Source organism: Periplaneta americana, chromosome 1 (genome assembly GCF_040183065.1).
Source record: "Periplaneta americana isolate PAMFEO1 chromosome 1, P.americana_PAMFEO1_priV1, whole genome shotgun sequence".
Taxonomy (NCBI): Eukaryota; Metazoa; Arthropoda; class Insecta; order Blattodea; family Blattidae; genus Periplaneta; species Periplaneta americana.
The window spans coordinates 124,726,029-124,751,291 of record NC_091117.1 but is presented as its reverse complement, the minus strand read 5'-3'; the positions used below and the strand labels follow the sequence as shown (position 1 = coordinate 124,751,291).

Sequence of the window (25,263 nt, the reverse complement as noted above, 5' to 3'; positions counted from 1 at the left end):
TCAACAATGGGAAAGTAAGTTACAAAACTGTATTAATTTAATTTAAAATTTTTAACAGACTTCAGTTGTGCAGCTCAACAGTTAAATGCCAGTCAGAGTACACATAGGTTCAGTTTTGTAAATCATACTATAAAGACGGTAAATATGCCAAAAGTACGTCATTCAGTCAATTTAAAATCAAAACTAACAAGTTACATTTCAGAATTTAAAGAAGATGGTTTATCAACTGACAATAAAATATTATTTTGTAATTTGTGTCAGTGTGCAGTATCATCTACACAAAAGTTCCTGGTGCAACAACACATTACAACTAGTAAACATCAGGCCAACAAACAACTAAATTCCAAGCAGAGACAATTGTTTTTAACACAACCAACAACATCGAATGTAAGATCTGAGTTTAACATCGACCTGTGCCGTTCTCTCATCTCTGCTGATATTCCTCTCTACAAACTAAAGAATAAGGTCTTCAGGGAATTCCTTGAAAAATATACTCAACATACAATCCCGGATGAGTCAACACTTAGGAAGACGTATGCTCCATCCATCTACGATGAGACAATACAGAAGATAAGAGATGAAATTAAAGATAGTTCAATTTGGGTTTCCATTGATGAGACTCCCGACAAAGAAGGTAGACTTGTTGGTAATGTAGTTATCGGTTTGTTAAGTGAACAATATTCTGAACGAATTCTTTTACATTGTGATGTTCTAGAAAAGTGCAATAACAAAACTATAGTTAAACTGTTCAACGAAGCTATGGGTATCCTGTGGCCAAAGGGTATTATGTACGATAATGTGTTATTCTTTATTAGCGATGCTGCCCCTTATATGGTCAAAGCTGGACAAGCATTATCTGTTGTATATCCTAAATTGACTCATTTTACTTGTGTGGCGCATGCATTTCATCGTGTGGCAGAAGTGGTCAGAGACAATTTCCCTAAAGTAGATTTGTTGATTTCATCAGTGAAAAAAGTATTTCTCAAAGCTCCCAGTAGAGTTAACGTGTTGAAAGAAATGTACCCTGAAATTCCATTGCCACCAAAGCCAATTTTAACTAGATGGGGTACATGGCTAGAAGCAGTTGAATATTATGCCGAACATATAGACTCTATTAACAATGTTCTCCTTGCATTGGACTCTGAAGATGCAGTCTCAATTGATACTGCGAAAACAGTTACCTGTGACATAAGTGTGAAGAATGACTTAGCTCACATTCAGCATACATTTTCATGCATCATAAAAACGCTCAAAAGTCTCCAAAATAGGCACCTTTCACTATCTGAAAGTTTTGAAATTATAAATAGTACTGTGGAACAACTGAATCGTGGTAGAGGTAAAGTTGCAGATGCAGTAAGAGCTAAGGTGGACACTGTACTTTCAAAAAACCCTGGATATGAAGAACTACAAAAGGTTGTTGCTGTGATGAGTGGTGAATCAACAGTGAAGATTAACTTGGACTTATCCCCAGCAGACATTGTGAATTGAATTATGTACCAGTTACTTCTTGTGACGTCGAACGCTCTTTTAGTCAGTATAAATCTATCCTCAGAGACAATAGAAGAAGATTCACTTTTCAGCACTTGAAAGAAATGTTTGTAACCTATTGTTATGGTAACAGACAATAAAAATTGTGTTTTGTTGAAACTACATTGGAAGATAAGGTACGTCCATTATATTTTTTGTTTAGTTTGTTTAAAATGTACCAATATTTAACGTACATAGTCATTTTTTTATAATTTTAAGTCCATATTTAATTCCATATTTTGGTAAAAATCCATATTTAATTCCATATTTTGGTAAAAATAACTACATATATATTTACATATTTCATATATTTTTAGTCCATATAAATCCGTTCCCTGATGATATTACATAAACATACAAGAACACACAAACAACACATACTAAATACACAGTTAAATTTAAATTCAGACACACTCTTTGATATCATAATAAACTCCAAGCATGCTACTTGACAGTCCTTCTCCTCAATCCTACTCACCGCACCTAACACTGAGACTGTACTGGACATAATGGCTACCACTAACTATGGCAAAGTACTGATGCACGAACAAGTACCTGAACTAGTGCAAGATATTTACCTTGTCTACTTCCTCAAATACCTCCAAATATTCGTAAAACAGTGATATACATACTAGGTTCAAAAAGTTCCCGGAATTTGCTAGCATCATAGAAACAACGTACCTTAAACACTATTCTACAGCATTCCCTTCAAAATAGTTGCCTTCCGCAACAACACACTTTTGCTAACGCGTGTAGAGTTCCTGGAAGCAGGCCTGGAAGCCATTTTGTGAAACCCGTCTTAGTGCTCTCGTCGCGTTTGCGATAACCTCTTCAGCAGTGAATCTCCGTCCTTTCAGATGACTTTTCAGACGGGGAAACAGAAAGTAATCAGGTGGTGAGAGATCAGGAGAGTATGGTGGGTGATCCAAAGCAGTTATGTTGTGCCTGGCAAGAAAATTCTTTACAATAATTGCGCGATGAGCAGGTGCATTGTCATGCATAAGGAACCAGTTGTTTTCTACCCACTTTTCTGGACGTTTCCTTCTCACTGCGTCCCAAAGGCGACGGAGGGTTTTTACGTACAATTCTTTCGTTACAGTACGACCTTCTGGAATGAACTCATGGTGCATGAGACCCTGAGAGTCGAAGAAAACTTCCAACATAACTTTGCTTTAAGTGTGCTTAAATGCGACAGGCTCATGTCAGTAGATTTACTGGCATGTAAAAGAACTCCTGCGGGACAAAATTCCGGCACATCCTGCGATGCTGATATAACCTCTGCAGTTGCGAGCGTCGTTAAATAAAACATAACATTTAAAATAACTTTGCCTTTGGAAGTGTCCCTAGGAAATTTTTGCTTCCGAGGAGATGTTTTCGATTTCCACTCAGATGACTGCTGTCGTTTAGGGACTGGGTCGTACAAGTAGCACCAGTTTCATTTTGTTTAAGAAATCACCATCTTCATCAGCCATACTGATCATGTCCCCAGCAAAACACAGAACTTGATGTTTGTACTTTGCTCTGTGGACATAATTACAAAATGCGACGAACAAACAAAACACTATGATAAACAATTGCCTACAACTCAAAACCAATAATTGCCATTATCAACAAACTTTAAGGAAATGACATCATGAATGTTACCAACAAAACAAATGTATAATATCCCTTGTTATATATTAATACGAAAAATGGTAGTAAAATTCCGGGAACTTTTTGAACCTAGTAGTATATATATATATATATATATATATATATATATATATATATATATATATAAAATTGTACAGATCTAATATGCATTGATAAGATAGCTTTAATCCTAGATGGACTCATGATTCCCTGGTATACAATCTGAACTACTCCCACTCTAGATGACAAGGTTTCTATTTTAAATAATTACATTATCCAACTGTATGATAAACACGCACCATTGAAATCGAAACGAGTGAAAAGACCAGCAGCCTTATGGCTAAATTCCTCAGTACAAACTATGATGACTTAACAAGACACAGCTTACTGAAAATACACAAGGCCTAGGTCCGAGGACAATCTAACTCAGTACAAACAATTACGAAACAGAGTGGCCCAAGAAATAAGAAATTCGAAACTACAACATATGCACGACCTCACTGAACCATCTTCAAATCCATTAGCTAGAAAAAGCTATAAAATGGATAAGTGCTAAAGCTGAAAGAGTTGACTGTTTCAACGTTGTTCTACTATGTAGAATCACAAACGTAATATTGCCAACTGTGACACACATTTTTAATGCATCGCTTATGACCTCTACAAATGTTTATCTTACTCTATAGAAGAAAGTCTATGTATGCTCTCTTCCTAAAACTAATAATCCTTCAATCCCAAAGATTATAGACCTATAAGCATCCTGTCCATCCTGTCAAAAGCACTGGAACGCATTGTTCACAAACAACTGATGGACTTCTTGAACGAACACATTTTACTTGATTAGTATCAGACAGGTTTTAGAACTGGATATAGCACGAATACATTATTTAAAGTTACGGAAGACATACACAAAGCATCTGCCAACAAAAAATTGATCATTTTGACATTCCTTGACTTCAGCAAAGTCTTTAACTCTGTTGAAATAGAATTGTTACTATGCAAGCTCTGAGTCCTAAACCTATCAAATAATTCAGTTTTGTGATTTACTTCCTACCTTCACGTATGCCAATAGTGTGTGCGGATTTGCAATCGTTTTTCTTGAAATACCGTGAATCCAGGTATATCACTGGGTTCGGTTCTTGGACATCTACTTTTACGATATGCACAAAGGATATGTCACAATCTATTAAATAATTTAGACATATCTGACGACTTACAAATATATATTTCTGCAATTAGACTGGCAATAAATAACGCAACAAATTAAGTTAGCAATGACCTAAAATCAATTATTTCATGGGCGAAAAAAATTTAGACTCACATTGAACTCAGAGAAATCACAGGCAATTATAATGGCTCACCAACGACTGTTTAGTAAATTAAACATATATAACATACTTCCTATTAAATTAAATGAAAATATTATCCCATAGAGAAATACAATGCAAATTACACATACTGTAAAATAATTTTTATAAAAATTTACAAACAAAAAAGAATCCGAAATTTCCTTCAATTGATACTTAAGAAGAATCTAGTACAATCGCTCTTGATGCCTCATTTTGATTACTGTGATACTCTCTTCACTGACCTTAACATCAGAGTGACAGAAAGACTAAAGCATGTTCATAATGCATGTGTTAAATTTATTTGCAACATCTGTAGATATGATCATATATCTCACTTTCACTTAATATGCTGTCCCGGTATATCTCAAAGAATCTCTCACCTTACTCTTCAATGTTCTCTAGAACTAATTCTAGCTATTTAGCTTCTGTCTTCATAACACACAGTAGATACTCGTTCAAATTAACATATTACACTCGTCATTCTTAAACACAGAACATCCTTCTACTCTTCATCTTTCACTGTTTCTGCAGCCCATCCCTGGAACTATCTATCACAGCATGTCAGATTGTTGGACAACATCAAGTTTTAGACATACATTACAAATGTAATTCTTGAATTTGAATTCCCTTTACTTTATAATCCCTTATCTCTGCCACAGTCTTTATAAATAATACATATTTTTTCACCATCAATGCACTCCCTTGATAAATGAATTAACTTATAGTTTTTTTTAATTGTGATTTTATTTATATTTCGTTTTTATTATTTTATTATATTCCATTTTTTGTATTTTTCCTTGTTTTTCCTCTTAAGTATTTATACTGATTTAGTTACCTACTTGTTAATTTCATGTATTGTGATATTATTTTAATTTTGTATTATCTCAATTTCGTTATTATTTTCTAATATGTTATTATTTTTGTTCTTTTCACTTTTCATTTAATTTCACGCCTGAATATCTTATATTATGTATCTGTGATCTTGTGGAGTGTAAAAGAAGCCCCTATGGCCTTAACTCTGACAATATAAACAAATATCTATAATAATGGCATCCTTACCTCCATGCCCACATACCGGCACCTCCTATCCACAGAAAACAGTGTTACTGAAGATACAGAACCATAAGCATCAGTAAGATAACTGACGATGAAGCACAACTACTTCGAAACAGCCATCTGACATATTTAAAGTATCTCGCAAATTACCTCTTTTCTTTAACTATTTTAAATGTTTTATTATAGTTAAAAAAAACTGATTTCCAGACTTCAACAGAAATTCATTCATACTTGTAAATTTTCATTAGAAGAAAAAGTACTCACTGAAACTCCCATAAATCCCTCAGGCACAACAGAATAGGATTTCCAATGAAAAGTTTATGATCTAACATTTGATTAGCTATTACATAAGTACAATGCCATGGGATAGGAGCTCGTATTACTACTGCTGAATAGCTTATGGGATAGGTCTGAATATTCAGGCGGTTTCTTTCTTCGGGATCTAGAAGAATGTAGTCCAGTATGGCTTTGCGAAGACTTTGATTGTAACCACTGATGATTTCCATTTCCATTACTTCTATTAATGGACGATACCTGAAAAATTGAAAGTAACAAACAGTGATTCAAAACTAAACTTTAATTAAATCAGGGCTTCTACCGCGTTGTCTTGGTGTTGGTGGCTGACGTTTCGACCGCTGTGTTGTGGTCATCTTCAGAGCAGTTGTTGGATAAGGAAATAGACTGCGAGCTGGTATATATATAGTAGTCTCGCAAACTATTTCCTTATCCAACAACTGCTCTGAAGATGACCACAACACAGTGGTCGAAATGTCAGCCACCAACACCAAGACAACGTGGTAGAAGCCCTGAAGCTTATCCACACACCATGTACACCAGCAGCGGAAGCCTACGCGAACATTTAATTAAATCATTTTTTATATATATAGACACACACACACACACACACACACACACACACACACACACACACACACACACACACACACACACATGCAATTGTGCACAAAGGAATATTTAAATATAAAGTTTTAAAATTTAACCATTTATTCTTGTGTGTACTGCCCGTCTGTTCTCTCGTTTCATCTATTGGAGATCATATTGGAAGAGAGGCAGCATCAAGACTCAGAAGAAAGAAAATCAATTACCTGCTAGTGTGTGATTACAAAATAATTACTGAATCTCTTAAAATAAACTAAACATCTTATTTACAAATGACTATTCTAGTGTGTTATGCATAGCTGACTGAATTAGTAGTATTAATAGTACGTTATTTGCTCAGTGACTAACTATATTATATTCTAATAATAATAATAATAATAATAATAATAATAATAATAATAATAATAATAATAATAATAATAATAATAATAATAGTAATAATAATAATAATAATAATGATGATGATGATAATGATAATAATAATAATAATAATAATAATAATAATAATAATAATAATAATAATAATAGTTTCTAAGTAACTAGTATCCTATTTAATAAGCAAGTGACATGTTACCATAGATTAGATGATTGTAAAACCATTGTATCATTGTTAGATTGATGTACACTGACGATGTCATGAATAATTGTATTCCAACAGGTAATAAAACATCTATCTCTCTGTCTATTAAATTGTCATTCTAGAAAAAAATGAGATCTGGATCATTCATTGCGAATGATTCTTCTCACATAAGATTCTCACACATTACGTTTTCGTCACCGTAAAGTTTGTCACAGATTAAATTTTTTTCACTGGATGATTTGTCATATGCTAAGTTTTTGTGAGTGTCTACTCCAATTACCTTTGTTATTTGAGTAGGATAACAGTAAGATTCCCAAGGTAACTTGGTAAAAAAAATGTAGTAATATTTGGCAATGAAGAGTGAAATTAACATCCACTGTAGAAAATTGTATTATTATTTAGCAATTGAGAGTGAAATTAGATTCACTTCAACCAAATGTGCGGGAATGAAGTTGATATACACTGGTTTCTTCTCCAGGTTTCTCCAGAACGAGATGGTAGAAATCAACATCGAACTATAAACGATTGTAGGCAGAATCTCTCCATATTAGAAAAAGAAGAAATTTCCTTAATTTGGATAAAATAATATTAAGACAAATATGACGATTAAAAAATGAAGATAACATGTTGGGATATTTGAGAGCCACTGGCCACAATATTGCAGGCAATTTCTAAGTTTGTATATATTCAAATTACAAGAGGCATTCAATCGTACTGTGTCCATTTTTTTTAATGAAATATTCCAATTCTTTACTGTGACAAACAGTTCATGTGTGACCAAAAAAAGGTAATGTAATTGACGTTGGGAAGAACAGTCCACATGACGAATTATTGGGGACGAAACTTCACTATGACGAAACGTCCTAGACCCAAACAAAATATGATACTCTCCAAAAATAATGTTATATAAATTCTGTTTACAAAACAATACACCTGCCATTATTTCGTTTCAAATAAGGGTCATTCCATGTGAAAACAGCAAATTTGGCATTAATGCTGTGGCACACTTCTTTCAGATTTGTCTGAAATTTTGTGGCAAAGTAACTATTGGTGCTTAAAAAATAACTGCAAAATATTTTGCCTCAAATGGCAATAGTTTGTTAACAGGCATAGGCTGAAACTTGTAAGAAAATTGTTTATTCCTGCTTGCAATTTAGTCACAATGTATTACTAAAATAATATAGCTCTAGAACTGAATTAGGTTAGCCTAAAACACTAACAGCAATTGAAGAGCGTGATCCCAAACCTTGCTCAGCCCATTTGGCCATTTTTATGATTTATACATATATATGGTTATGTTTGAGACCTCTATCATTACCGTCGCGCAGGGTGACTTTGTGCCACTCGCGAATTTCATAAAAAACGTAAGGAAGTAGTCTTTAAAACCGTCACAAGGTTTTAAAGACTACTAATCGTAAGGAAGTAGACTTTAAAACCTTGTCACGGTCTTAAAGAATACTTCCATATGATTTTCGCAAATGGCACAAAGTCACCCCTCGCGACGGTATATTTTAAGCTTGGTTTCTTCCAAAACAGAGCCGATCTTTGTCTAAAATTGTGTTATTGTGCATGTCACTTGAAAACACGCTTAGTCCGTATACCAGTGGATAAAAAAAAATAGGCCCAGTCCTTTCATAAAAATGGACTGAACACGTTTTGTGGATCACGCTCTTCAATTATACCTCAAATACAGCTCCATCACCTGAACACAAAACATTGCTTATTGACTTCAATTTCTGCTGTATAAAAATAAAATAAATTAAGTTTCTACTTTCAAAATGTACTCTAATATATAAAGTGTCATTATAGTAATTGACACAGAGAAAATTGAATGAAACTTATAATTGAGATTTGTCAATACTTTTACCATAAAAGTTAAAAATATCATGTTGTTTTGTGGTTTATATTCACTCTGAACACAGATCAAACAAATCATTCAAAACAGTAAACAAAATTTCACATTTTACTCGTGCACAGTACTGAGAGGAGATTTTAATGCAACTTCCACAAACTGGGGATACAAATATTATAACAAAAAGGAAAGATATTAGAAGAATAATCACTAGTAACAACCTTAAAGTGATGTATAACAACAATGATACACAGACCTATCTCCATTACTCGGAAAGTTCAACCAACTCTGGCTTTATTGTCCCAATAAATATACATAGAAGAACCAAAGAAGAGTAATTGAAGATCCAGGCAATAGACATAGAGTTGTATTAGTAACTACTGATCTAGGAAACAAATGTAGCAAACCGAAACAAAGGACAACCTGGAGCTTCCAAAAGATCAATTGGGAACTTTACAACAAAGAGATCATAGAGAAAACTGATAAAATTGATATAAACAATAAACCAGCTAAATTATTAAATCCATTAAAAGAGCTAATAATTAAAAAAGCTAAAAAAAATGCATTCCAAGAGGAAAACAATATAAGTACAAACCTTTCTAGAATGAAAAGCTGAAATCCAAAAAAATATCAGGGATGAAGCTAGACTCAAAGAAGAAACGAGCAGGAAGCCAGAAGATGCCATAAAATGGAGAAAATAAACAGCAATTATTAAATGAAACATCATGGAATCGAAAAGGAAAACATAAAATTCATTCCTGATGAATTTAAATTATACAATTGGATCGGTGTCTGGTAGAGTTCCCGGGTAGCTCAATTGGTATGTTTAACCAAAGGTCCCGGGTTCGATGCCCGGCCCCGGAACAATTTTTCCCTCGAAATTATTCAAATCAACTTTACGGGGAGTTATACCTGAAAGCTTGATTTGCATAATACATGTCACTGTTCGTTAACAGGAAACCACAATTTAAGTCACGCAGAGTTAGCGTGCACTGAATGTTGGTTGCTTGACGGTTGTCAGCCCACTTTGAGGTTTGTGGATATAGAGGGAAAGATTGTATCGATGTCTGGTAGAGTTCCTGGGTAGCTCAGTTGGTTGAGCATTGGTACGTTTAACCAAAGGTCCCGGGTTTGATGACCAGCCCCGGAACAATTTTTCCCTCTAAATTATTCAAATCAACTTTACGGGGAGTTACATGTGAAAGCTTGATTTGTACAATAAATCCATCCGAAATATACAATTTCTTAAACAAATATAATAACAAATATGATGAAACCACAATAGAACCTTTTATAATCAAAAACAAAGAAATTACTAACAGTATCACAATAACAAACGAACTCAACTCATTATATGAAAATCAATATGAAATTTCAAAAGAAAACAAATAAACTGCCCTCCAAGATCGCAACGGCAAGAAATATTCACTAAAGAGTTTATAGAAAATGAATTAGAGAGAGCCCTAAGAAAACTAAAGGAGCAAAAACAGACAAGAATAGATAATATATTGCCAGAAATGAATAGATAATATACTGCCAGAAATGATAAAAACACTTAGGAGTAAAAGCCAAAAAGTTACTACCTCACATATATAATGGACTATGGAAGACCAAAACGAATTTACCCTCAGACTGGATAAAGTCGATAGTGACACCAATACACAAGAAAGGTAAACCAAAAGAATTGTTAATATCCTACAGCCAGTGGCTCTAACTTCAGTTTTTGCAAAAATTCAGGAAGATATGGTGGTATTTAGATTAAACCAGTAACCGGAAACCTATAACATTATAAGTCCAGATCAGTCTGACTTCAACACAAGATATCATGAACAAGATATATGTTGTTGTTTAATGCCTGACATCTGGGAAAGAAACCATTAGTACTCTCGCTTTTCAGCACTTTCGAATTAGGTCTTTCTCTCCAGACAGTGTGCTGCAGGTTTTCAGATGTGCTTCGTTCATAACAGTTTGAGTGTTGCATAGAGTGCAGGATGGTGAAGTCAGAATTCCTATTTTGTAGAGGTGGCTCACCAAACAGTAGGGACTGTAAGCAATCTAAAAGCTGCTATTGCTGTTTTCTTGGACCTTGAGGAACTACATCTGGGTTGAAGAGAAGGATGTTCCATTTCTTGTCTGCAGCATGTTTTTGCATCTGGACCGGCTTGAATAATGCCAGACAAAAAGTCCAGAATTATAATGTACATATGTCAAAATGTCTATGGAATAATGTCCACGATGAAAATGTCCATGTTAAATCGTTCAGAGTCAAAATGTCCATAGTAGTATAATGTCCACTTCATTCTGATGTCCAGAGTCATATTATCCATAGCTCTATAATGTATGCTATATTCATTGTTCATGGTAGTTATAGTAACCTACTTAAAAATTTTCAAGTGCAGAGCTAACCAGAACTGAAATTTTTAAAGATAGAAAGAAATCCTCAGTTAGTGCCATCACAGAAGGGTAAGCCATTTCTTTCTTTTCGTGGGTACCTGTACCAACATCGTGACTTCAATAGAGAAAGGACAAAAATATATTGGGGTGCAGGGATAGGAAAATTTCTAATGCTGCAATGACAACTAACAGCAACCTGGATAACATTCGGAACATTTTACCTTAAAATACAATTTTCAATTAATACTGAATTTTGAAGAATTTTACTTTTACATATATTCATTAAAATTCCTACCAATGTAGACTGCCAGAAATGACAAAATATGATTTACAAACTAAAGTACTAGATTTTATCTTCCTACTAAATCATTCAAATAATTTGTTCACAAAAAAAAAATAGAGAAAGGCAGAAAATACGAAAGATTGGAGAATGCTGGGTTTGCAGTGAAAGAGCTGCCCTTGGGCAGAACACTATGTAGGTATAAAAAATAGTAACTTACTTATTTATAACAATATTGACAGAATTATTTTGCCATCTGTTGTGAATGCCGTATCATTATTTATCCACTGTTCATAGAGTGAGATTGTGATTTCGGCATGACAAATTTTTACTCTTAATACTTCAAAAAGAACTGAACTAACAAATAATTAAAAAGTAACATTACAAAATAAAACCATCTGTTTTGTGTTCCAATGATGGAAAGTAATACCAGTATTACAAACCTCCTCAGATGTTTTGTGGATCACGCTCTTCAATTATACCTCAAATACAGCTCCATCACCTGAACATATTGTTAACAATGACTCATAGGTATTACCTCAGAGTGCAAAACAACATTAATTGCAATAACAATCTGAGGATGGTGTCAAGTAGCACCGAAACAGCTGTAAGCCGCACATGCTTACATAATTAACACGAGTAAGATTGCCATTTAATCAATTAAAAATAATGAAATGTGTTGGTGTTATGGCAGGAGAAAACCCTCAGTACTGAGAAAAGTTCTCATTTAAGAAAAAGAGGCATAATATTGCCTTAACCCATTACTGCATAGCGTCCTAAAAATGGGACGTGCGTAAAATACTGATTTCTATGGAACTTTTTCTTGTTTAGTACAGTTGGAGGCATTGTTTAGAAGGTAAATTATTACATTGTATTATGGTGTTGCAGTGTTTGAATTCCGCGCGAACATTTGTTCACACCAGCTAATTTTTTACAAGATGACAGGATAACAGTATTTGTGATGCACCGCGTGTAAGTTCATTCTTAGTTACTCTGTAATGGTGGTACAGAAATCTGATTTTTATTTTCACATAATGAGTTGAATACTTCAGTTTTCATGTGGTATATAACAACAATAAAATTGTCTTATATGTTGCTAGGTACAAGGTGAAATAAAGTGCCGTCCTAAAAATAGGACGCCATGCAGTGTGCACTCCTGTAGTATTCTGTAATATGTATATGGTTTCCATTACATTATTTTATTTCCAGTCTAACCGTGAGTGAAATTCTGGGGTTAATGGAAAATCAAAATAATAATAATGAGAGCCTAATATATGTGACCCCTCCAGAAGATTTCCATGATACAAATAAATACAGTGATAAATAGGACGACGAGCATGAGGCATAATTGAATAATCTTGGCGGTAAAATGCTACTTAGTAAAGCGGAATTACAAAAAAAAATATGTAATGATGATAATGAAGATGACATTGTTGATGAAAGTATGCCAGAGTCTTCTAACATAAAAGCTGCAACAAATGATTTTGAAAGTAGGCTACATTAGACAAAAATGGAGCTGAGGTTTCTCGCACAAGTTATTGCCGTCCGAAAAGAAGGAAGCTAATATATGAACATTTCCAAGACAGGGAAGGTAATTCCAGGTAGAAGGCCATCGTACTACTACAACTACAAGTACTATTATTACTACTATAACCACCAACGTACCGCGCCGTGGCATCGTGGTCTAAGGCATCCTGCCTCGGACTCACATTACGGAATGCGCGCTGGTTCGAGTCCTCATGGGGGAAGAAATTTTCTCATGAAATTTCTGCCAGTGTATGGGACCAGTGCCCACCCAGCATCATCATGCATTTGTGGAGCTACGATAGCGAAAAATCCGGTTTTGGAAACCAGCTATAAAGGCTAGGGGGGAGGGGGGGGGATCATCGTGCTAACCACACGATACCGCCATTCTGGTTAGATGATTGTCCACCTCTGTTTCGGCATGTGGACGTGAGACCAGCAGCAGGCTGGTCGGTCGTGGCCCTTCATGGGCTGTAGAGATACGAATTTTTTTACAATCACCACCATCAGCACCAGCGCTAGCAGCAGCAATAGCAGCATCATCACTAGCAGCAACAGCAGTACCAGCACTAGCACAGAAACAGCACCACCAGCGTTGGCAGTGCCAATGTTAGCAACAGCGGCAACAACAGAGTGGTGGTCCATCTTCGCTTATTTTCTTGATGTTGCCATAGTAAATGCTTGGTTTCTGTACAGAAAAATGAAGCCTCAAAACTCTTCAGAACCGCTCCCCAATTTTTGCCGTCTCCTGGCTTTTACAGTACTGAAAAGGCATGGGATGAGTTCCCACTAAGGAAAAATTGTTCCCATTCCATCAGGAGACATAAGATTTGATGGCCAACACCACTGGCCAGTTGAAAATGAAACTCTGCGAAGGTGTGCTAATTGTACAGAGAAAGCAAAGTCCATCTGCAGCAAGTGTCAAATTGGACTCCACCCTAAATATTTCTGCCCATACCACACAAAATAGTATTGTGCAATGCATAGGCTTGTGTGAGGAGGGCAGTTGAACCACTGATTCTAATATGTGTATATGTATTTGCTACATAATAAATACATAAATATTATTTGAACTAAAAGAGGGGTTATTCTATTCAGCTACTGTGTCACTGACCATTATGCATAGTGTCCTATTTATGGGACGGTCCTTAATTTTTATCCCAGAAAGTAAATAAAGATAAAAATGGTAAGAAAGCATTCTTAAGTCACAAACTAGCAAAATTAAACTCAGAAACGCATTTTTCAAGTCATTAATAACTTTATGCAGTAATGGGTTAAGCTAGAAAAAAAGCAGAAACCATTAAAATAGGCAATTATAGGCACTATAAAGTTAGTATATATTTTGCTCCAGTAAGCATGAAACATATTTATATACACAAAGCCTACGATTCTAACTAAAGAAACAAAATAGGCAAATCAATCGTCTAGTTCAAAAGTGCAACAACTCAAAAAAACAAGTTTTGAGGTATCTTTAGTTGAAAGTTTCAAATAAATCACTTAGAAAGGAACAGAGTTCTGGTTCATAACCCCGACAATTAGAAATGAGTCAGTATTCAGGACGAGTTTATCACAATCTTCCAGTTCATTATTAATACATTTTGAAATGTACTAATAATGAATTAGTAAAGTCCATAGTTATAATTACTTCTAAAGCAATTTATTTAGTTTTTTTTTTCTTTTTGGTTGTAAATATGACTTATCTCAATATTGAATCGGAAAGACCTCCAAAAGAGGCTTTCAGTAGTATAAATAACTAAAAAATGGCAATTTTTTAGTCGTCGCAATTTTGAACTGGACGATCAAAATGTCGAGCTCTAATGATGATAATAATAAGGAAATCTTTACCAAACAATTACTATAAGAAAAAATATGGACTAAGGACTTACTTTCTTTTTAATATGTATTTACCAGCTACTCTCTTCTTAGCTTCCTGTAGTAAGTACTGTGGAAATGGTTCTATCATGGAATCATCAATGCCCTGAAAATAGTGTGCAGAAATATGAATACCGAGGTTATCAATTATCGATAATTATTCATTACTGCATGCAGTTAATGAAAAATACATTTGCTTTATACTACTTGTCATACCACTTAACTGTTGCTGCACTGGGTGATGTTCTGTCAACATCAATTTACATGAACTACTATTTTAACTATTGTTTTAAGTTGAATACGTGTGATTCTTTATTTTATATTCTTGGAAATATGTCTCATTGTAGTAAAATTATAGTAAAACAGAAAATAATATGGTCTATTATTGTTGGTTTGGAAAGCTTTTACTACTTGTGGTTAACTAAGATGTTACTGAATTCTGCTCATCTAGCACCATCAAGAATTAAATTAAAAAAATTACGAATCTAAAATTCATGGGATCAAACCAACCTGAGAATAATGGACTTTGAAGGATGGTAAAAATTCTCACTATGGCTTCCTCTAGCAGTAGAATGAAACTGAAACTCCCATGTCTTAGATTTACACCATGTAAAAGACTGCCCCTGAATAAAGGGACTCCAGGAAAAATTTACTGACCATTTCTCATTCACCCCAAAATAAAAATTTTCGATAATCACAATAAACATATATGGGTAGTCTAAGTACATACCTTACTATAATAATATCAGATAGCTGTATACTAGCAGTATTAACAAAAGTGCGAAATCTAGCAAAGCTGATATCTAGCAGAGCAGTGTGGAATTACGCCCACAAACACAAATAATAATATAGCAGTTACGGGACTACTGTTTGAAACGTGAGAATTAATGCCAAATAAAATATGAGAGACTGAAGAAATTTTGTACAATACTTTTTTGTTTTACATCGAAGCTGCATAGTATGATAATTATTGCATATTTCGTATTATTTTCCTTAATTAAATGCTTTATTTTTCCTTTGCTTTAATAAGACAAAATTAATTTTACCATTAAGAAAGAGTTTGCTGTTTTACCTCATGTTACGAAGCTACACAGGACGAATAAAATTAATGTTCAAAATTATACATTACAATTATTAAATTGTATCCACATATATCAGATCTAAATTTAGGAAAATGCAAAGACTTTATTAAACACAATAACAGCTATTTATGTCAAGTGTATCTATTCGCTTACATTTATTCTTCTTATGTATTAGCATTTATGTATTTATGTAACTATGTTTCTATTTGTTTTATTTTTCTTTCTTCATTTCTCTCAAACCAATTTATTATTAAATATTGTAGATTGTATAAGGCCCCGAGCACGAGCAAATGGATGTGGAGATTTTTACTGTATGCAGACTTACAATGCTGTATTTATTTCGCATGGTCCATATGGGCGTGGGCCCAGGACAGCAAATTTGTAGACGGGGAAAAATTTTTAGGAAAGTAAAAATTCAATTGAAAATAAATTTTCGATATTTTCCCACTTTACAAATGCTTCACTGACTGCTAAATATTTAAGATTTGCATAAGTTAGTCAGTGACGGGGCAAAATTTTTTCAGGCTAGAGGATATAGCAATATCTAAATATGGGGCTGTGTATATAAATTCATGTTTCTGCACACAAATCTATCAAAAGTCTCATGGTCCAATGCAGAGAAACATAAATATGTATTATGTGAATAAATTAAAATAAATTTAATGTAATTCAGTTTTAAAATCAATTAAAATATTGAATCATTTCAGATTTCCCTGTGAACTCTAATTCATTTGAAATGAATGGGATCTGTCCTGCAGACATCTGCAGTTACATGAAAAAAATCGTTAGCTTATTTAATACCTCGTAACTGCATTTGAGGAAATTGTACAAGAGAGCAAAATAACTTATTATTATTTTTACTCTGCAGCTAACAACTGTTATGCATTTGTCATTTATAAAGCATGGGCACATTTGCAAATTTATGAAAATATACACAGATTTCAAAATTCCGAAAAAATTGGACTTACAGAAATAAGCCGACGAAATGCTGACAAGCATACGAATATTTCAATTACTTAGCCTTACTTACGTATTAATAGCTTTTAAGGAACCCGCAGGTTCATTGCCACCCTCACATAAACCCGCCATCAGTCCCTATCCTGTGTAAGATTAATCCACTCTCTGTCATCATATCCCAGGTCCCTCAAATCCATTTTAATATCATCCTCCCATCTACATCTCGGCCTCTTCTAAGGTATTTTTCCCTCTGAACTCCCAACTAACACTCTATATGCATTTCTGGATTTGTCTATACGTGCTACATGCCCTGCCCATGTCAAACGTCTGGATTTAATGTTCCTAATTATGTCAGGAGAAGAGTACAATGTGTGTAGTTCTGCATTGTGTAACTTTCTTCAGTCTCCTGTAACTTCATCCCTCTTAGCCCCAAATATTTTCCTAAGAACCTTATTCTCGAACACCCTTGAGTCCAAGTTTCACAATCATACAGAACAACCGGTAATATAACTGTTTTATAAATTCTAACTTTCAGACTTTTTGACAGCAGACTAGATGACAAAAAATATAGTGGGACTGCGTTGGTATTAATGCAGCTTATGTGGGTACCTCTTTGTTACTTGTTAGCAAGTTGTTTAAGCCCCCTCACCGCGACAAGGTGAGTACCCAAGAGAGGGAACACATTCTTCTATAATGTCCATCCATAAACCACAAAAGAATTGAATTAAAATCATTAGTACCACTTTCAGAAGACACAGCCCTGCAGTAACTTATATATTGACTACACCCCAACTCTGGTACTAGCAACAGGTGTCTATAATGAACATCGATCAAAATACCCCTCATTTCTCGTGAAAAACAACAACTGAATAGACTACAGTGGACTATAGTGGACTTTATGTTGTCAGCAAACAGCTGGATGCATTAAGATGATTGATTGATTGATTGATTGATTGATTGATTGATTGATAGATGGCAAAAGCTTCTCAACCAAATAATAACAGCCATTTCCCACATTTATTCTGTGTTTAATTTCCACCTCTTCGAAGGATAAATCTCCAATATTTATATTTTCATTTCGTACCATAGTCTGGTCATGAGACATAATCATATACTTTGTTTTTTCGGGATTTTCTTCCAAAGCTATCTCTTTACTTGCTTCAAGTAAAATTCCCGTGTTTTCCCTAATCATTTGTGGATTTTCTCCTAACATATTCACATCATCCACATAAACAAGGAACTGATGTAACCCATTCAATTTCAAACCCTCTCTGTTATCCTGAACTTTCCTAATGGCATATTCTAGAACAAAGTTAAAAAGTAAAGATGATAGTGCATCTCCTTGCTTTAGCCCACAGTGAGTTAGAAACACATCTGACAGAAACTGACCTATACGGACTCTGCTGTACGTTTCACTGAGACACATTTTAATTAATCGAACTAGTTTCTTGGAGATACCAAATTCAATAAGAATATCATATAAAACTTCTCTCTTAACGGAGTCATATGCCTTTTTGAAATCTATGAATAACTGATGCACTGTACCCTTATACTGCTATTTTTTCTCCATTATCTGTTGAATAAAAAATATCTGATCAGTAGTTGATCTATTACGCCTAAAACCACACTGATGATCCCCAATAATTTCATCTACATATGAAGTTAATCTTCTCAATAGAATATTGGACAAAATTATGTACGATGTCAACAAAAGTGATATTCTTCGAAAGTTACTACAATTAGTCTTGCCCTCCTTAAAAATAGGTATAATTATGGACTTCTTCCATTGTTATGGTACAATTTCCTTTTCCCAAATAGCAAGTACAAGCTTATAAATTTCGCTAGATAATGCTCTTCCACCCTCTTGTATTAATTCTGCTGGAATTTGATTGATACTTGAAGACTTTTAATTTTTCAGATTTTCTATCACAATTTCGACTTCAGAAAGTGTGGGTTCGGGTGTAAATGGCTTAGCAGTTTGTATTTGAATTTTGTTCCGATCATTTCTACTTGGCCTATGTACATTTAATAGTTGTCCAAAATAGTTTTTCCATCTGTTCAGGATTGAATGAGAGTCTGCAAGCAAGTCACCATTCTCATCCTTAATCACATCCCTTGCCTGATATAAGTTCTTAAATTCCTTTATACCCTTATATAAATCTCAAATGTTTTTATTCATACTATTTATACATCTTGATTACACAACTATTTGTTTCTATCTCATTCAGTTTTTCCTTCAAGTAATCTCTCTTTTTATTTCTACGTGTATGAATTGATTCCCATCTTTCATTGAAATAATGATCTCTATTCACCTCAATTGGATCCTGTAAGAATTTCAATTATGCCTGTTTCGTTCATTCTACTACCATGGAACAATCTTCATCAAACCACGGTTTCTTTTTCTTAGTTTCATAATAACCTATGCTCTGCTCAGCTGCAATTTTGTTATTATCTCGGATATTTTCCCACACGCTAATAACATCTAACTCTTCCTCAACGTCATCAGAAGTTGCTAAAGCAGCAAACCTATTTGAAATTTCGACCTGATAATGTTGCTTAGTTTCTTCGTCCTTTAATTTCAGAATATTGAATCTATTAATATTAACTTGTTGCTCTACTCGCTTGGCTACTTATAGTATTTCTCTTAATTCTCCAATTACGAAATAATGGTCAGGATTACAGTCTGCCCCCCTGAAGTTCGAATGTCTACTATACTTCTATGTCTTCGTTTATCTATCAAGATGTGATCTATTTGGTTGTGTGTCAATCCATCTGGAGAAGTCCAAGTATACTGATGTATATCCTTATGGGGGAATATTGTACTTTTGACAGTTAAACTTTTTGATTTGGCAAAGTTGACTAACCTAACTCCATTGTCATTACTAGTTACGTGTAGGCTCTCTTTTCCAATAAGTAGTTTGAAAATATCCTCCCGTCCTACTTTAGCATTGAAATCCCCCAATAAATTTTCATGTGATATCTAGATAACTGATCAAAAGTGTGTTCCAATTCCTCATAGAAGCTATCCTTTATATGGTCATCTTTCTCTTCTGTAGGGGTGTGAGCATTTATAACAATGATATTGCACCATGTAACCTTAAGTACTAAATACGATAACTTGTCACTGATAAATTCGACCTTTTGTACTGCTGATTTTATTCTTTTATGAACAAAGAATCCTGTTCCTAATTGGTAATTATTGTTTCCTTCCCCATAATACAATAAGTAATCTCCTATTTGTAAAATGCCATTCCCATCTAACCTAACCTCTTGTACTCCTACGAAGTCTATTCTACATCTAGCTAGTTCTTTTGCTACTAATGTTACCCCTTGTGTTCTATAAAGACTAGTTACATTCCAAGTACCAAACCTCATAACCTTATTTCTTTGTTGTGGTCGTGCCAGAAAATCAGTCCCATTCCGAGGCTTATTTGAAGGATTCGTAGCAAGATGTTTTTTACGGTGATGGGATGTTAGCCCTTCGCCCAACCCCCAAGCTGGAGGACCACCCCTTATCGGCTGTCCACGACTGCTTATTCAATATATTTGCAGCTACCCTCCATATCTGGAGGCTGTCTCCTCTATCTGCAACCTGAGGACGCACAAATTTACAAATGCATTACTTCTACTATGTTCAAAGAAACTGGTGGGCTATTTTATTGTTCTAGCAGCACAGAGACAAAGGCATTAAACCTAATGAAGAATTTTGCTCACCCACATTTCATGATCATTCGGAAATCGAAAATATGATTTAGAGTAGTTTATAAAGCCGTAATTGTGACAGATATAAACAGCACACATATAGATCCTGACATTTTAATTTAGCACTAATTAATAAAACTCTATTTACAATCCCAGCAACAATCTACATTACAGTTGATTAGAGTTTGCTTCACGGGTTTTGCCATACCCTGTTGGCTAGGAAACAGCACCATTGTTGTTCGTGCTTTGAACTGCTAGCTGACCAGTGTTATTATAGTAAGATATTTGGTCTAAGCACGCATGCTTCACCTGTCATCCATCCAATACCGGTAATGAAAATAAATTTTGACTTGCATGAGAAATCGATAGTGAACCTTGCCTTTTGGTCTCTTAATCAGAGATAGGAACAGGTTTCTTAAAAATATATTACTGCGAATCTCTAATGATATGACGAGCACAAACTAAAAGACAATTTTATTTTAATATCATATTTATTGATACATTTATGTACATAGAAGGCATACTGCAAAGTGTTTCAAATGTAAAACTGTTCCATGGAAGTAATCACATAAAAAGTATGCTATTAAATGAAACATAAACATCCAGTTATACCTTTGTAAGATAATACTGTATTCGCTCTATATCTTCGTCTCTAATTGGCTGACTTTGTTCACTCTCAATTATAGTCCTAAGCATTGTTAACTGGTTATCTGGATGAACTGGTTCCACAGCTTCAAGTTGTGACAATATTCTGTTAAAATAAAAGTTGGGATTGTTATATAAATGAGATTCATCTACATTTAGTTGTAGTTACTTTCCCTTCTATTCCAAGGAAGTCTTTATCATCTTAAGATGTAATTCCTATGAAGCTGCTGACACACACAGCTGATGGATTGCATATGACGCACTACACTGCTGCAATGGGATATTAGGGAAGTGATTCCTATGCTGTGTCAGCTGCTTGCGTCGACCGTAGTGCTTGTTGAGCAACGCGGCTGTAACCCTTCAAGAGCAGTACAGATGCAGCCGCAGCACGTCTAGGAGAAAAGAGCTTCTACTTGCCTTGCTGTATAATGTCTGAAGCAAAAGTTTATTTACTGTTTTGGAAGATGAAAAACTGGTCGAAATGGTGTCGAAGTTTCTATGCATCTTTGATGTCACAAGCTGTCTACAATGTCCAAATTGTTAAAGACAATGCTTGAAAAGAAATAGGAGAATTTGTCGAGAGATCAGGTAAGAAAAATATAATCTATCCTAAATTTATGTAGTTTATTAGCATTATGTGACACATTTATATTGTTGTAAACATGTTGTACAATGTGTAATTAACTAGCTTAGTGAGTTCTAGTAATACAATTATTTTACTAAGGTACTGTCCCTGCGTGACTATTGAAATATTTCGTAAATGAATCTCGCACATAAAACCCATAAATATTCGCAAAACCATCACCCCTAGCAAGTGGTATAAGATTTTTAGATGGTGGTGGTTCATTAGGGTCTAGTTCATAATAAAGTCTAAACCGCGATAAACTGTGAAGTGCAGTAACTTAATTAACAATTAAATTGTTATTTTTAATTTCACAGAAGCATATCCAATATTCAGTGTGATGATACAAGCACCCAAGAAGACGACATACTAATGATGGAAGACAATGCAACAGAGGACGCTGGTGCACCTCAACTTCTCAAATCACAAATGATACTTCAACACAGAATATGGAAGAACAGTGACTTCACTTCGACCACTGAGTAAACACAAAAGACACCACGAAAAAATTACAGGCTTGCTCGAGGATATGCGCATTGATTGATGATGACATTGATTAAAGTATTGGGATGTCCGTCAAAAAACTGAGATCAAATTTGATTCATGAGGTGAAAATGAGATCACAGCAGATAGTTTTTGATTTGGAAAGTCGCTACACAAATCCTTTCATTTTTCCACTGGAACTTTCAGCATCAACAAGCACTAGTAGTTGGATGGCATGATCATCACCTTCAACTATGAATATCAGCAATCATTCAACCGTCCGTGACTCATATAACTATTCGGGATTTGAAACCCGGCAACTTTTGAACCACTGTGATTGTTTTTCAGTGTTAAAAAATAAAAATTGATTAAATCACTACAGTTTATACCAATAAAGTATTTTTACTCTACACTTTTTGCATTGTTATATTTCAATGTTGCAAGAAAAAAAATTATTAAATAGTAGTAGTATTACTACAATACTACTATAAAGCATTTTTACTTTACATACCTCAGTGTTATGGCTAACTTTTCGTCAAGAGTTATAGGGTACAGATATCTACTTGAAGAATCTTTCTTGAGATCGTCTTTGATCAGATCGAGAACATAGTTGAATTGAGCAATGTTTAGGCTGAAAAACTCCCGAAATATCTTGTCTTCTTGTAACTTGTGCCAATTGATTAGTGTTGTAAAAAACCTTCCTTAAGCCTTGTTCTAAAATAAATATGGCATATACTTCAGCGTTTCCCTCACTTATTTGTTGGAGCAGAATTTCTTCCCCTTCATTTTCTTCCAATAGCAAATGAGGACCTAACATTCTAAATGTGTCAAGTGCTAAAAACAACTTTCTGAAATATTTATGAAAAACACATTGCGAAATGCATGTTGAGATACCTACAACACTGTATTTTGGCGCATGAATGAGTCACTTACAGTTGAGATACGACGAAGACAATTTAGTATCATATTCTCATATGGATGTTCCTTCCTTAGATTGAATAAAATGAAATTTGAAAAATTGGAAATTCGCATATTTAGAATGTTAGGTCTTCAAATATAACAATAAATTGCTTTCACTCATTGTGCAAGTGTCTGCTACTACCAAAAGATCGCACACGTCTGATGTTTCATAGGAATCACCTACTAATGCGTCAGCCGTGAACGTCAGATGCACTACATCAGCAGCGTGTGTCAGGCGCTTCACAGGAATTACACCTTTACACAGACAAACTAACATTCAAAACAAATCATTCACCAAAACAACAATTTTATCCAAAGTGAGTAAAAGATCAGAACAATAAGAATTCTCCAGGCTGAGAGGCCATGGTGGAGATGGTGGATCCATACGTTTCTTCTACAACTAGAGTAGATATCTTCAGTGGTGAGGCAAGCATGGGCGAAGTGATTTACTGACATGCCGAGATCATTTCGCCCACACATGCCTCGCTACTGAAGATGTCTACCATATTGTAGACGACATGTCTGTGACGTTAAACAGTCAAAATGAAACTGGCCAGTGTCTGAGAGACTAAGTTCGAATCGGGTATTTCCGAGAGCACTGGGGACAGCCAGGCTTTGTTCAAAAGATTGTGTATATTCTTATAGTAGTTATAATGGGGAACACAACTATTAATCACTCAAATCTTTCGAGAAAATAATTCATATATGAGATTTAAAACAGACAGATCATTCAGAGTGTTTAAACAGTGAATATTGTAACAGAAACACTATAGGCTGCAAAAGGGTATTTGTCGAATACAGGAGAGAGAGAGAGCCATTAATCCCTTCCCAGTGAAGGCTTTAAGGAACCAACCTGGATAAATACCCAATGTCCCATCCCTACATTCCCGTGGTGCAGCTGTTAGTAAGCATAATTTTACATGCTGAACTATAGGAAGGAACTACTCATCAATTAGCACTGGTCACCTTGATGAGTTAATGACCGAATTTGGTATAATTTTCCTCTATTCAATACTTAATTCCCTCTTTACCCTTTCCTATCCAGTCTTCTGACTGAACTCTTTCTTCTACCCTGACGGTATTAGAGCATTCGAGGCCTAGGGATTCATTTCACTTTCCTTCCTACCCTTTCTACTTTTCTGTTCCTAGTGCTGACCTGCTATGACACTCAAATCAGTGGCTTAAGGAGGGAAAGCTGGTGATCAACAAGATCTCCCAACTAGGTCTAGTAGACCCATCGACCAACAGCAGGTGTGGTCCTCAAGACATACTGGGGTTTGTGTGTGGATGAAGTAGCCACCAAAACATTAAACTATGCGTTCACTTAAATTGGCTACAACTTGCCATTTAACCACTCCAATATGAAATGAGTATCATTAAGGTAAAATTATCCGGAGACAAAACAGTCCCCCAGTCGGATCTCCGGGCAGGGACTACTTTAATGGTACAGAATCAACTAAACATCTTACAATGCAATGCTGGTGGTATAATATCAGTTAAGAAGACTGAATTAGCCAATATACTTTCAGATAATAATGTAGATATCTTCATTATTCAAGGAGTATAGGTAAACCTTAATGCTGACCAATTAAAATATTTTGATTTTAAGGCTTTAGTATGAAACTCTTACCCAAAAGTAGACAGATCAGTAGTGAAATTCTCACAGGTGTATCAAAGAAACTAATTACAAATTTACACATAATAAAAGAAATGCATAATCAAGACAAATTTAGAACTAATAAGAATTGAAGTATGGAAAAATCAACAACATTTCAAAATCTATACCTATAACCCACTTAATAATCCTCTTGATTTAACTTTGCTTGATATACAACCTAAAACTATCATA

At 34.7% G+C, this 25,263-nt stretch overlaps 1 protein-coding gene across 1 annotated transcript in view; it reads right to left on the bottom strand.

Annotated features, from left to right (window-relative positions):
* The window catches only part of Dnah3 (dynein heavy chain 3, axonemal), a 367,976-nt gene that overhangs the window by 328,093 nt on the left and 14,620 nt on the right, over positions 1-25,263 (bottom strand). Inside the window, exons 5-7 of the mRNA XM_069827040.1 lie at positions 21,317-21,455; positions 14,978-15,069; positions 5,826-6,095 (exon numbers count right to left, since the gene is read on the bottom strand). Of these exons, the coding sequence (XP_069683141.1) occupies positions 5,826-6,095; positions 14,978-15,069; positions 21,317-21,455 (501 nt within the window). The remainder of the gene's footprint in view (positions 1-5,825; positions 6,096-14,977; positions 15,070-21,316; positions 21,456-25,263) is intronic.